The sequence below is a fragment of the Mercenaria mercenaria genome, chromosome 7, assembly GCF_021730395.1.
Source record: "Mercenaria mercenaria strain notata chromosome 7, MADL_Memer_1, whole genome shotgun sequence".
NCBI classification, from domain to species: Eukaryota; Metazoa; Mollusca; class Bivalvia; order Venerida; family Veneridae; genus Mercenaria; species Mercenaria mercenaria.
This window is the reverse complement of record NC_069367.1, coordinates 58,737,685-58,754,097: the sequence shown is the minus strand read 5'-3', so window position 1 is coordinate 58,754,097 and position 16,413 is coordinate 58,737,685. Positions and strand designations below refer to the sequence as shown.

The 16,413-nt window shown below is 33.3% G+C and overlaps 1 protein-coding gene across 1 annotated transcript; it reads right to left on the bottom strand.

Annotated features, from left to right (window-relative positions):
• Nucleotides 1-15,154: 15,154 nt before the first annotated feature.
• On the bottom strand, nt 15,155-16,117 carry LOC123555801 (uncharacterized). The gene is made up of 2 exons (XM_053547217.1): nt 15,614-16,117; nt 15,155-15,547 (listed from the first exon to the last, which is right to left on the bottom strand). The coding sequence occupies exons 1-2, from the start codon at nt 16,115-16,117 to the stop codon at nt 15,155-15,157; spliced, it is 897 nt and encodes a 298-aa protein (XP_053403192.1).
• Nucleotides 16,118-16,413: the final 296 nt, after the last annotated feature.

Here is a 16,413-nt window from a genome sequence, read left to right as displayed (position 1 = left end):
GAAACATGTCCGCCAAGTGCGAAGCAGATTTCCCAAACCGGCTATCTGGAAAATCTTACAAAACCTCTAAACCACCTATACAGCAATATTCCATTGATGACCTACTACTGTTTCAGACAATGATAACTTAAACAGTTTAATCTTGTTGTGCACTTTGATGAAGTTAGTTTCACATGTATCTGAAATCATTCGTGCTCACATGAAGTATGTATTCAAGTTCCATTACAAAGCTTCAAAAAAGCTACAAATCCCAACACTGGTAACTACTATCATAATGATAACGTCGGTATCGAAAATCATAAAATGAGCCGTGCCATGAAAAACCAGCATAGTGGCTTTGCGACCAGCATGGATCCAGACCAGCCTGCGCATCCGCTAATCTCCAATTCCAATAGGCTTTAAAAGCGAACAGCATGGATCCTGACCAGACTGCGCGGATGTGCAGGCTGGTCTGGATCCATGCTGGTCGCAAAGCCACACAAGTTTTGAGCTTCAGATGCCTTTTTTTTTTGCCTGACACATCCACATACATATAGTGACGCAATATGTCTGTCCGCATTTTCATTGCAGACAAGAATAGAAGCACTGCACCACTCACAGTTTGTGTTGCAACCGATATCCAGTTGTCATTGAATATATGCCAGACCTTGTTGATTACACCTGTAGTTACTGTGTCCAATATTGATCATTTGGATGAGAGATAATTTGCATCAAATATTCACATATAACTTGCTAAACAGTACTATCCAGCATTTTCCTTTGGTTCTGTTCGGTGCTTTCATTAGTCTTCAGAGAACCGTCTTTGTCACTCATTTCAATTTGCCATGTTTTATCATACAATTTTGGTTGGCCTCATTAAATCAGATTGATAAATTTAGTCGTGCTACACCAATATTTTCATCATCCTCAGTCTTTTTTCCTGTCCTATAAACTTACCAAGATAGGCGAAGCTGCCATCTCTATGACTTAAAATTGATAGTCAACATGTGTCAAATTCATCACAGAGCTTTCTACACCCACCGACTATCACATTTCAAATGAAAACAAAAATAAAGATTTCTGAAAACAAGTTTATTTTTGTTCTTAATAACATTTATATGATGGCCAATTTCAAACATTTTGTTTTGTCATGTTGGCATACGCATGGCTATTTAAGCACCTTTCGTTTCGTCCTGGCGCACGCGCCACCGCACCATAACGAAATTTTGAAATTTTTGTATAGTCTGATGCGCGCGTACGAAGGTGAAAAAAACGAAATTAACAACGCGACATATACCGTTCGCACGCCAACGCGACAAACGAAATGTCCTAAATTGGCAAACCATGCATTTAAATCATGAAAAGTAATATGAACGCCAAAGGCACCATCTGAAGGCGTGGAAAGAGAAAGTTGAAAGCTTTATGATCTTAGAGAGGAGTGTTCAGTTGAAATTAATGTTGGTACATTCTTCGTTTCTTTTGTCTAAACGCGTATTTTTTTAAGTAATCACAAATGCCACAGGCACATTTTAGCCCATTATCCATTATCCATCTCTATTTGTTCTCTCTCTCAGAAACCAAAGTGATACTTTTCTTTGATTTACAAACATGGCGAATTTTCTACAGCTTTATTTTTTTCTCATTTATCTTTTTTAATAAATGAGAACGCGTTATATGAACATGATGAAAGGAGTCGGTACTCTTTATGAAAACCCCTGAAGTAATTTATCGTAACTATTAAAGTAACATAGGTTTTGAATTGTTTTCTGAGAGAAATATTCAGCGGGCCTGCTTATTTTCATTTGTTACATAACAATTTTTGCAATGGTTAAATACCATATGTCATTACCTTGCTATGTCCTCTCGTTTTGATTTGACAAAAGACTGCGTTAATGCACTTATTTGCATGAGATATTCTGCATCAAGGCATTTTCCAAGAACTCTGACCAGGTATGCCTTTAGACTAAAATAAAACTATTTTTAAATGTTACCCAAGTTTTAATGTTTCTTTACACACTATTTACAAATGTCACAATATTTACAAGTATATATCATGACTCAGTTCTAAGATATAATTAAACTTCACACATAAAATATTTTTATATTAGTATTAGAGCGGTAAAATATATAGGCTGTATTTAATTCTGATGCCATCTGTGACTACAACATTGAATTAATATGAAAGGGGAACCCCCTGCTACATCCCGATTTTAGTTACGAAACATTAACTTGCCTTGGCACTAATGAATCAAACTTGGTTAGGTAACTCGCCGACTGTTGCATTGTAACATGTCATTAGAAACGTAGGAACGTTTTAGTTATTGCAAGATCAATTTGTGAATAAAGGTTTAATACATCTCTGACGTCGTGGGAATGAAAAAAGCCATTAAATAATTTTAGCATTACACTAGTGTAATAATGCATCGACGTTGGCATCATTTTAAGTTGTCGGATTAGCTTGATCTTTGATCTAGTTCGTGTTTTATGTATATTATGCTCCGTATCAGCAACATTGAAAATCACTGTTCAATCTTTATTATAAAAATAAATATTGTTTAACTGTTGTTTTTATTCAATTGTTTACATTTCTAACTTGTTGATATTATTATACAGGTTTGTACAAGAATATGCATTTCGACCATATAATTATATAATATACATGTATATAAAGTATGGTATATTGGACAAACAAATTAATAATATCTGACGTTAAATGTAAATGAGAAATATTAATGGCAGTTGTTATTTATGTTGGCAAAAACAGTTTGCATATATTGAATTGAATATTTAAGCCTGTTATTTGCAAATGAGAAGCGGAGACATAATTGATCAATCTACATCTGTTCATGTGACAAGACATGTCCAACATTCACCTTTAAATATCATATCTGGATACTTTAGAAAATGTGTTCCCCGGTGATTTCAAGTATTTGCGATCTACGTATCTCCAAACATTTCATGAGATGGACTGGATTCTCAAATGAGCGTGAGAATTTCGCAAAGCTCTGCGTCTATAGGTACATTAACGGCTGAGTGGTTAAGGTCGATGACTTTGAATGGAATCGAAGACTCACTTGAGGTGTAAAATTTTTCATGTTAAGAAGCCACCCAGTTGGCTTACCGCAGGCTGGTTGGTCTACCTAGTAGAGATAGAATCTGATTTTTTAAAGATAGAAAAACATTAAATAAAGTCCTGCGCCCTCGTGAAATTATTACGCCCGACGTATAACAGCCAAGTGTATAAATAGTGTCAAAACACGGCTTTGTTCTAAATTATTATTTCTTAAATATCACTTTCTGTTTCATACTGATGATAATAGTTTTTCTTTAATCAAAATGTCACATTTATGAACCGATGTTGCAATATCTGATTAGGTTAAGTGCAATTACATTGGTCTCCTATACCTAGTGCTCGCCGATGCCTGAAACAATGCCTGGAGGTGTGTGGTGGCGCCTGAGGTCTTTCCTCACCTACAAAAAACTGGAAAATTCCCAATATAAAATTAATTGTGTCTTATCTCTGTGACTTGAAACCTAACAAAATAAAACCAATAAACATTTTTCCGTACAGTTTCTGTTTCTTTTTATTTAAATGAGTATATAATAGGCATTTGTTTGTTTCAGTTTAATGTCAAACTATTTTCATCGAGTAAGCACTACGTAAACTTTGATCTTACATGTGAAACTAATTTTGTTTTTCAATGGTTTTAACTTAATTTTACCCGCTTTTTACCACATCAATAAAATGTCTATTAAATACGTGTATTGTCCCAGTGAAATTATAACCGATATACGTTTCAGTTTTATTATTTGAATGCTTCTATGAAAAACAAAAACATTATAAAACGTAGTGTATATGTACTTTTGGAATTAAAGGTGAATAGCATGTATTCTCAGTGTATTCTCAGTGCAAAAGCACCCAAAACGTATGAGAGGAAACGTTGCGAATTGTTACTTTTTCACTTAGATTATCGTTAACAAATACACTGGGGTTTTATCAGACTACTAATTTCTTTTACACTTTAAATTAAAGCGAAAGTGTTTTTTTTTGTAATATTTAATTGAAACATTGAATTGGTGTAGGTTGTAGTGGCATCCGCTAGGACAAGTGTGGTTAAGTACTAAAGTGAATTTAATTTTTTTTTCATTACCGTGATAATTACTTCTGAAGTCAGTCAATATATATTGTAAAATTGCTTTATTTAACCAAAGTGGAAAATGGCAGGTACTTAAAATGCAGTTTTGTGAATGGTCAGGTCGATTTCATTAGTCAGGCATACGCCTGTAAATAAATAATATTGCTGCTATTCCTTTTGTTGTATATTGCAGACTTTTGGTAAAGTTACCTGTAAATTCAACCGGTTAAAGGCAAAGAAAATCTCCTATATAAGTGACCCCCCCCCCCCCCGAAATACCAGACCTTTTAATCCCCAATATACAAGATCCTGTCTGGTCCAGTCTGATAAGGGTCCATAAAACCCCTGTAGACTTGACATGTAGCCTAATTATTGTCAGAGAATCATAGATTTTATTGCCTACAGGTAAATTGGTTATTTCCTGTGTTTTGCATTTTATTAATTGAAATGCTGTTGTTGTTTTTAGTCTTTTTTCAGCATGTACACAAAATTATTTTAATTGATAAGATACTAATTTTGATTGCTCAGTCATGTTGAGTAATGTCCTGGCCAATTAAATTATAACTCTTATAGCAAAGCATTTCTCACTATAAAATAATTATTCAAAACTTAATAAGAGAAATTACAAGTTTGTTTATTCAATGATTATGATCTTTTTATCAAAAGTAATAAAATAAAAACGAAAAATTAAGATAATTGCTGGATTTTATTAGAAATTAAAGAAGCGTTCAGTTGCATTTTTAATAGATAAAGAAGGTATATAGACAGAAGGATGTTATATATTAAAAATGCTTAATTCCTCTTGTGTTGTCTAAATAATGTTAACTTTCTTTTATGTATAATAAAATCCAGCAATAAAGATATATCATTGTTCAAAATACACAATAATTTATTACTTCTAAAAGCTATGTGCCTGAATGCATTTTTTTTATATTTTTGATAATAAAAAACAGCAATAATGAGATGTAATTGTTTAAAAACTTACTTTATTAAAAATATGATAAAACACTGTTGTATCTTATCACTTTGTTTATTTAGCCCTAATTCAATCAAGCTTTTTAAACTCGTTATAAAGGTGAGAACGGATTTGCTATAAAGGTGAGAAATATCACCTGCAATTTATTTACTGCACAGTAGCTATACAGTAGCTAATTATGATAAACAGAAGCAAGTCTATTAATGGTCCAGACTTGTGTATTGGCCCTTACCACCAATACGCAGACCTTATCATCCCCATAGGCCACATACCAGGCATACCAGAATCAGTGTCTTTCAGATTTATTATGTATGTTATAGTTTTTCGCTATTATGTCTGATAATACAGAATACTTGTGCCGAAAATGTTTAAAGAGGCACCACAAAATAACTGTATTCTTTTGTGTTTCCATGATGGCAATTATACATGCTTTGCATGAAGAAAATGAGAAATGACAAGTATCTAGTTAAGAACTGACAGTGACATATTCTAGGCCAAGACGATGTGTGTAATGTCTTGACATTTTATTTAATTACTTTAGCAATATGTACAGAAATCAGTGTATTAAGTTATATTTCAATCACATTTTGTTTTTACATTGTATTATGGTTATTTACCTATATTTTTGAAACTATGTTGAAAACAGATTGACTGAATAACTTTGCAGATGAAGTTGTCAGAACACATTTATTCAGGAAAGGCATAAATTGTCCACCTGAAAACATGTAGTATAGCTGTATATTACCTGTATTTTAAGAATGATTTTCATGAAGTTTTCGTGAGTGATTAAAGTAGGTCATTAGGTCGTGGTGGGTCTTTAATTGGCATGCTATTTCTTTTTAAAAATTTAGAAAAAACTATGTTCAATTTAACCCTGTAGAAGATGGTACTTCAAAATTTCTGTCTGACAAAAAGCACCCCCTATGTGCACGAGATGAAAAAAGTAAGTATTGCCCGTTCTATATCTACCGGAAAAATGTATTTAATAGAAAAGGATTTTCATAACAGTTTTGCTATTGGCTTCATATCACATAAACTTATCGCAGACCTACATGTAATATGATCCCTAAATTATTTTCTCCGTTTTAACGCATGGGTGATTTCAGAATTAAACATCATGTTTTATACAGTACAGGTTTATGTTTATTGCTGCTTCAAATATTCTAAATAGCTTAATATAGTGTATGAGCTTATATATGTGTATCATTGTATTATCTATCATCTTATGCTATGTTGTGCTTCTTGTATTTAAACGTTTCATCGACATTCACTTGTATGTTATAAATATATTCCATGATTGCTAAATTGAAATGAGACTTTTTCGCACAAGATCAAATATCAATTATTTTCAGTTGTAGCTGTTTGTCATGAAGTGAATACGGTTTTTATGTATTTTTTAATTAATGGATTCCTGGTCCATGTTTTTCATTGGTATTTGGCACGTAAAATGAATATTGTCTTAGACATTTCTATGTATGTTTTGCTGACGGGGATTTCCTTTTACATGATGCATGAGCACAGCGTCACAGTTCCTGATTTTGAAGAATTAAAACATATTGTTTTGTTACACTCAGCAACATGCCTGTGGAGGGAGAATAGTGGTAACTCCCACTCAACTAATTTCAATTACTAGCCAGGTTTCGAGTTTACTTTTACATTAATATTGGTGTAGGAGCGATCTCGACGTTGGTGGAAGGGGCTAACAGCGGCAGAGGTGGGTGGGCAGCTAAACCTACCCATATTTTAAACAATCAAAATAACGTTCTTCCCCTTATTTACGATAGACATCGCATTAAAGCCTAATCAGCTCTCGACAATTTGCCTTTGGACCTTTATCTATTGTTATTTCTAAGACAAATCGTTTTTTAGGTCAAAAGACGAGGAGCCTTAGCATATGCTATTCCCAACACCTCTCTTTTAAAATTTGCCCCTCCCCCACTGCTCCTACGCCTATGCTTTTAATATAAAAAATCATGGAACCTTTCAGTAATACGCTATTGGTGTGAAGAGGTTTTACAGAAAGTCTTGTTGGAAGGTAAGATCTAATAAAGTCATAGGTTAAACGGCTACTGCACAAAAAAATCATACGAATACATCGTATTTAGCTTGACGGATGATCCCGTTTTGAAGACATTTAATCGTTTCAAACAGTCTGTGAGGTTTACTTATGTCGAGATAGAAATAACGGCTTTAAAACGTCTTAGTTTCAACAGACTTCTTTCATAGTAATGAAGAAAGTGAGTGAGTTTGTGAGATTTTTGCGAACTATATAGTCATAAATATATCAAGCTAACGAAATAGAGCATCTCTAATAATAACACTAAACATATTGTAATACCTTGAATATTGAAGCTGTACTTAACAAATATTGTCTTAAGATATTTAGGATGAATCATATTCCATTTAACTGAATGTATAACATTACTGTGAATCTAGAGCGGGATTACAGTAACTGTTATAGAAAATAGTATCTAATAATAGCAGTCATTAAAACAAGTCTTTGTGGTATTACGTACTCCTATTCTACTTACTTACACATTTATTCTGTAAAGATGTGTTACGTAAGACCTAACACTGTATGGAACGTATGCATGTTTAATTAATATTACATACACACTGTTAAGTAATTGTTCATATTTTCAAAAAAAAGAAAGTTTGCCAATGTTACTATGATAAATGATTCATACTACAAATCTGATATGAAAACTCATGTTTTTATTACTTAAACACGGCAATATTGACATTATCTTAACATTATATTGAGAGCCATACGGACGTAGGGAAATTGTGCTACCGTTTTTATATAGCGACATTTTAAAAATATTATATGCTTGTTATCTTTTCATATTGCGTCAGTTAAATCATATCATCTTTTGACAGTAGAAGAGCGGTGCAATTAGGAACGAAAGTTGTTAATTAGAAGTCTACTTACACCAACATTATTACGTAGGACGTGTAACCTGTTAGTCATGTTTATATATATATATATATATATGACTTCACACGCTCGCTTAGTTTTTCTTAAATTTTAATATAAAAGTCACAAACTAGTTTCGCCGTGAATGGCTCATCAGTGTGTCTAAATATATAACAATAAGAGAAAGGGAATTAATTCAATAGTTTTGACGTTGACGTCAAGGAAACAAGGGACGTGATTTCGACGTCAAACAGGGGAGTTAATGACGTTATAATGTTATTTAGCAATACGTATCATGTGAAATATATATATGACATTTTTTGTCACGTCCACATACTATTTGATGCATGCATGCTCCAGGAAGTAATATTTCATACTACATTGTAACTTCAACATTAGACATAAATGTAGTCGTTTATACACATCAAATAATAGTTAAATCAGGCATATTATTAATCCGGCATATTCTTCCGTAGGCGTTTAATCTCTTCGTCGTCTTTGTGTCTTTTTTCTAAATTGCTGTATAAACTTAAGCACGTTTTAAAACAGTCTAGGCGCTTTTTATAATATAACCAACTTAATCTTTTTCTAACTCGGAATTACATTGTGTCCTTAAGATTGCTGGTTGATAAACTCTCTTAAATTTGGCCTAAGGCTTTCAAATAATTTGCAACAACAATTACAAGCATAATGTTGTGTCTTTGCGCGGCAGCTTTTGTCATAAATACCAATTATTCTAATGATTCGATTGTATGATTAAAAGAAATCACGCTATCTCTAGGCTTTTCTTTTAAGGGACATTCATTTGAGCAAAATGATTTTGTAAGAGGTAAAAAGCACAATTGATCAAGTACAGTCACTTACAACAATAGTTGAAACACGTACTTAAAAAAAGTTACCAACATTTATAGCTTTAACAGACTTCAAGAAGGTATACCACCACATAGACCGTAGTTATATGTGGCAGAAATTACGTCATGTTTAATGTTGTGTAAGGCTGAATGGTTTTGATAAAGAATGGTGTTAAGGTAGTTCTGCACGTTTGGATCGAAAATTTTACTACAATGTAGAACTTGATTAAACTCTGATTTTTCAAAACTTCATAATATACCTAGAAAATTCAGCAAATAAAAAATACAGGGTCGTGTGCTTGATTTTTTGCTAGACTGATTTGAAAAATTTGGACCTCATGCAATATTTCATAATCGGAGTCTATGGGAAAATCATTACTTTCATAATATTTTCAAAAATAGAATTTTTTCTACAATGTCGATTTTGATGAAACTTCTCACGGCTGTTAATAAACATGTGGCCTATAATTTGGTGAAATAAAATATATCGGTCTGTGTGCTTATTTTTGAGATATGTGATCATGATTAAAGTGAACCGGAGATTTCACGCAAATTTTAAGACATTATTTTGATTTTTTAACGTGCCATATATTTTAATATCATATTTTGATTTTAGAAATATAGCAACAGTACCATTGTAATAAATTTACTCACAGGGTTCGATTAATTCATAAACTGATTTTCAATTCCGTACGCCGAATCCAGGCTTTATTCTACGTTTTCCGGATAAATGACGTTACGCCATCACTTCCGGTTTTTCAAACGTGCAGAACTACCTTAAATCTCCCATGTTGTTCAATATGTACAGTAATGATTTAGGTACTTACATAAATTGTTTAGACAAAGGTACATGTATCGGAGATAGATGGTCTTGATAAAGAATGATGTTAAGTGTGGCTTGAAACAAGACTTCCTTTATCTCCCATGTTGTTCAATATGTACAGTTACTGTAATGATTTAGGCACTTACATGAAAAGCTTAGACAAATGTATATGTATCGGAGATATACAAATATGCATTTTATATTATGTTAGCAGAAGATTTCCATGATTTTCAGACCATGTCAGATGCATTTTGGTGTTGTTAGCATAAAATGATTGTAAACTGTAACAAGTCAAATGTAGTTCATTTTTGAACCAGCAGTATATCTAGAACAGACCATGTTTTTAAACTTAACTCTGACATTCTGGATATTGTACAAAGTTATAAGCATCTTGGTTTTGTACTAAATTAATTCACTGATTATAATGAAATTGCGAAGACCGTAACAATGTCTCCATCAAGAGTTCTTGGTCTTTTAATCTCTATAAGTAAAGCATTCGGTATTTTTCATTACTCTACACTTACTAAACTGTATGATTCCATGGTTTGGCCCATTATTAACTACAGTGCTCCTATTTGGGGTGACAAATCTTATTCATGCATTCATGCAGTGCACCATAGAGTCATGCGTCATTATTTGGGTGTTGCAAAGTATACCCCAAATGTGACAGTATGTGGAGGGATAGGGTGGAAACCACCAATTGTTAGACAAATGAGGTGGTCAGTATTTAAACAATATTTAAGAGTTATGAATATGGATGACTATATAATTAATAAATCTATATTTGTGTGGTCTAAAACAAGCTACGATTACAAAGAATTCTTTTAGAATTAAGAAACGTTTATCAAATATCAATCATGTACATTTATTAGATGATAGTATTAAAAACACAAAACCTACTGTTTCAATGCTAGAATCTATATTGATGGATATTGAAATGAATAAGTGGACTTTATTGTTGGAAAGAGAAAATGCTATAAGAGGACATTGTCGTAATAAACTGAGAACATACAGGAAGTTGAAGTATCAATTTTGTACTGAGAAATACCTAATGTGTAAACTGCAGTTTCATTACAGATCGGCCTTCACAAAATTCAGATGTGGTGAAGCACCACTAAGATTAGAAACGGGTAGATATGAAAATTTTGATGTTGTAAACAGAACATGTTTTAATTGTCATGATACTGTAGAAGATGAAAAACACGTACTTTTTATTGCCCAGTAAATAATGACATAAAGAAAGACTTAGTCACTGCAATTAATAATTTGTAAGAAACTAAACAGAATACTTTTGTCTGATAATGAGAAAATGTTTACAATTTGCAATGATGAAAACGTTGTATATATATATGCCAAAATATGTTTTCATATTTTACTTGAAAGGATTTTTTTTTTTTTGATTTAACGTCGCACCGACACATGATAGGTCATATGTCGACTTCCAGCTTTAATGGTGGAGGAAGACGCCAGGTGCCCCTCCGTACATTATTTCATCACGAGCGGGCACCTGGGTTGAACCATCGACCTTCCGTAATCCAACTGGATGGCTTCCTCACATGAAGAATTCAACGCCCCGAGTGAGGCTCGAACCCACATCTATGAGGGGCAAGTGATTTAAAGTCAGCTACCTTAACCATTCGGCCACGGAGGTCCCTTAATAGATAGTAGTAAATGTGATAGATTACTCAAACATCTTAGTTATTAAGAACAATGCATTTTTATCATTTGTCAGGTTAGCATTAAAGCAGAACCATAATACTTAATTCAGTTACACACCTTTATAAATATCCACCAAGAAATCTTTCATTCATCCATCTACTTATACGACAACTCGTCATTCTCTCGTGATACTCGCTCACTCCTACATTCACACTTGCACCGAAAAGGCGAATGCGTTTTTTTAATCATCATCGTATTCCAATGGTCTTGAAATTTGTTTTTAAGGGTTTTTAACAAAATGTTGTATTTGTACAGCATATGTGATATTCATGTTTAGTCATTGCGTGGTATCTGTGTACCATGTTATATACTGTATATGTATACTTATGCATGTATGTTTTTTTTGTTATATATAATGATGTACATTATGATGAGAATGAAATAAATAAATTACCTATCCATCTATCTTCATAGTTGCTCTATTAGTTATGTAGCGTACCCCTCGTATAGCGTTGGCCTGTTAGCTACACAAGGAGAGCCACACGAGTTCGCCTGGGCCCGGCTTGTGGTAGGTTAGGCTTAGGAAATTTATTACGGAGGCTATTGAACAGTTAAAATTTTATTAACATATAACTAGTAAACAAGATGAACATACATAGTCAAACATACAGCATAAAAGTTTATATAGATATTAATATTGGCAAGACAAATATCAAACATGCAAAATTCAGTTCCGCGACGCTCTGCTATATTACAGTGCACATAGAGTATGGAGAATAATAAGGTTCATAGTCTATAGAATATTAAATATTTTACTATCCTTATTTGTGGAACAACGTATCTTCATGCGACGCCGAATACACCCCGCCGTTTGTCACTTTTTAAAACACTAAATCGTACTTAGCCTATTTTACACTAAGAATTCACTTAGTTGAGTTTCACACTAAAATTCACTTTGTCAGTTTTACACTAAAAATCACTTTGTCACTTTTACACTAAAAGACACTTAAAATGTATTTTACACTAAAATTCACTTAGTCAAATTTCACAATAATATTCACTTAGTCAAATTTCACACTAAAATTCACTTTGTCAGTTTTACACTAAAAATCACCTCGTCAATTCAATACCGCGCCGATATGTCACTCATTATTCTAGACCTGTTTAGTAAAACCCGATAGATCACTAAAATTGGACAAAATCGCTAAACTAATCTTTATAACATCCTTGGATTAACGGTACTAAGATTTACTTAATGTAGTAGATAATCGATCAACACTTTAGTAAATATCACTAATAATTTACGGCACTTCGAAAAATAATTTGACCTTCGGTTTCACTGGAGATGGGCTAATACTGGTTTCACTAAATTTCGATAACTTTGAAACAGGACTAATATTTATTTCACTAAAGTTTAGAACAAATATAATTTTAGACTCTGGAATAATATTACTACCTCTTCGTCCGTTGGCATCTTCTGGATTTTAGTTTTTAGTCTTTTAGTAAACTTAAAACTTTAGTAAAATATTAGATTTTAGTGCGACCGTTCAGGGTTCATGGCCAACACCCAATAAGCACAGGGCAACATAAACAAAACTCCGCGCGCTGATTACCTCATTAAAATGACGTCATACTCAGCGAGGCGAACGTGCGGTAACATGGCCGCCATAACCAGGAAGTAAGCGACAACTAATAATTATTTCACAGTTTTCAGCGTAACTAAATGATTATAAAAGGCAACATCGGTGGATTTATTAATCATTCAAGTAAGTTTATCAATTCCTAACGTGTTATAACTTGTGACTTTATAATTAACTTAATAATAAGCATCAAAATGACAAATTCAGGGTACGAATATTCTGTCTTCATTTCTGAAAAAGAATGCAATCAAACGAAGTCACACAGTATTATACCAATATAACATGTGATAAATTCCATTGTGTTAATATCAAGCAACATACAAATAATGTGAATCTCCCTAAATATATTTTGATTATTCATAAAATATTGCATCGAATTTGGCTATATATACCACATACATTTCAGGGAGCGTGGGGTAGAAATTCGTCAAAATAATGGCATAATTCGGCAACATATTTACAGATGAACACATGCATAAGAACATTATATATCTAAACACTATAAAATGCTTTATGTACTGATATAAAAAAAAAAAATTGAAGGGCTAAGGAAACATACAAGAAAGCCTAATAAACTGCGAAGCAAACTCATACTACAGGGTCGTTACAATGCCCCCTCCATAAAAGTTTTGGTCTCCAAAAATAAAACAAAAATATTCCTTGTAGAATTACATACATAACATGACTTTCCCTCTGCACAATTTCTAAAGAATAAACACTAAGATGAATATTTGCTAAAAAAAAATAAGTTTAGCAATAACCTCAACATCAATAATGCTCATGGTGAAAAATACTCTTTATCATTATTAATACAACAATAAGCATCAGTAGTTTTCAAACACCTTTATAGAAATTTAATAGTAAGCAATATAATGCATAGTACATTTAAAATACACAAAACAGTTTCAACCAAAGCAAATGAAACAAGCAATGCATATTACTACAACATGAAACAAATACAAAATTACAGTCAAGTAATAAAAATAACATTTATTTACAAGTATTCAAAACGTTATCTCCTGTGTCTTAAAAGTTTATAGTTTTACATATTCCGCTGTCGATTCGAACAATTAGAAACTCTGGGAACACTAATGTCACTTTGTGCAATCAATCACCATTAAGTTCACTTTACCATTTGAATCACATCAAATAATTACTATTAAAATCACCTTTCAGAAATACACACAAAAGAAAATCTACACCAAATCTCAGCCTTAAAACTTAGTACGCAGCACCACCACCATATATTCACGAGCTATTGCCTATCCTTTGCAGATTGGCACTTACGAGAATTAACTGTTCTATTTTGCCCACTAACGCGTCCGCCAGAGCTGGTTGTCGGTAGTAAACAGCCTCATAATACAACTCATAAAGATATCTCAAGTCATGGGGCAAAGTCCTGAGGTCACACATACCGTTACGGAGAAAATTCAAAACAAAACGAAAGTGGGCTGGATCACGATCCAGAAAGTATATATTACCATTCCGAGGAGTCATTCCAAATTCGGACACAACTTCTGCCAGTAAAGAATCTGGTTCTTTTTGGAGAGTAACCCTTGAAGTTTCAAATCTTTGACCGCCAATATTCAGAATAATTCGCTCATTCTGAGCTTTCTGGAGAAGCGGAATTACAGACTCCAACTCTGAAACTAACTCCTCCATAGGACAAGAGGTTAACTGATCGTTGTCATCTTTTACTAAATCATCCTGTACCGCTTTGTTATTTTCATTTGTCTTTTGTGTGTCACTTGTTTGTGTCACTTTTTTTTACTTGAGTTCTGTTCTTCACTAATTTGTTTCAAATTTTCACCTATCTTCTGTTTCTCATCTCCTACACTATCTTTTGTCTGTTTTATTTCATTTGGTACTTGCATTTCATTCAACTGGTCATCATTCAGTTCCTCCTTAGTTACATTTTTCTTAGGCTTCTCACTCACTGCATTTTCACTTTGTTTTGATTTGTTCGTTTCTTCCTCGTGTTCTTTCTCTTTTCGTTTTACATTCACTTCTCTTCCGCCATTACTTTCTTTTCCGTTGGTCTTTTGTTTTTCGTCTTCTGCATTATATTTTCCATTTGGATGTTTCTTTTCCCCTATTTCTCCAATTCTCTTTAGTTTTACACTTACTTCTCTTATGCCTCCCCTTTTCATTTCATTTGTCTTTTGTTTCACTATTACTTTACAATTCTCTTCTCTGTTTCTGATTTCTTATTTTCTTCACCCTTTTCAGTCATCTTTTGTTTTTCACTAACTTTTACACTTTCCTTATTAACATTACTCTTTTCTGCCTTTGATTTATTATTGTCTTCACCCTTTACAGTCTTTTTTCGTTTTTCACTATCTTTACTAGTTTCTTCACTTGCCTTGTTACTAATTTTACTAGTTTCTGATTTTGGTTTGTCACTTTCTTCACTCTTTTCAGTCTTCTTTCTTTTTTCACTGTCTTTACTAGTTTCTTCACTTGCCTTGTTACTAATTTTACTAGTTTCTGATTTTGGTTTGTCACTTTCTTCACTCTTTTCAGTCTTCTTTCGTTTTTCACTGTCGTTACGAATTTCTACACTTTCCTTGTTTTCAATTTTTCTATTTTCTGCTTTTGGTTTGTTTTTAAGTGCATTTTTCTTTCTTTTTACAGGTACACTAAACTCATCATCAGTGTCGCTATCACTTGTTTCAGAGAGACGCGATCTTTTCCATGTTCTCTTTCTCTTTTTGCGAGAAATTACTGTGCTCGCGGAAGAGGAACTGCTGGTGGTGTCAGTAGAGGAGGAGTCACTGGAAGAACTACTGGAAGAAGAGGAAGAGGTGGAGAACAAACCAACAGATTTCTTTGAAGCTGCCTCTTCCTCATAGTCCAACTCCTCGGAACTTATATCCTCGTAAACTGGTTTGGGGTCCTTGAATTTAACAACCCTCTCTGGGGTATTTAGAGGGGAAATTGGTCGGCATAACATTTGGACTAGTTCATCAGCTGAAAACTCATCTGCCCCAACCTGAGTGGGCCTATAGTCTTGCTTCAATAGACGTATATGTCTTAAATACCCGGAGTCCACCTTTTTAGTTAATTTAGGCATTTCCACACGTTTCCATTCCAGAAACTTTTCAGCTGCCCCCTCCCGGTTACCTTCGGGATCCATTAATTCAAAGTCCATAAATGTCAAATTCAGGCATGGTTTGTGCTTATACGATCTTCTAGTAAATAATTTACGACATTTAAGACACTGATATGAGAAATGGCTATGTTGTTCTTGCAAGTGTCTACTGGCGAGGTTATACCTAGGAAACGTCACGTTCTGGCAGATGACACACAAAAACTGAAGAATAAAGGAGAGTGAGATATAACTACTTCTGCTAAAGTCATCATTCACATAAAAGTACTGTTATGCTTGTAATAAACAATTGTGAAAACTCGTAATTTTAATGTTAGACTTCA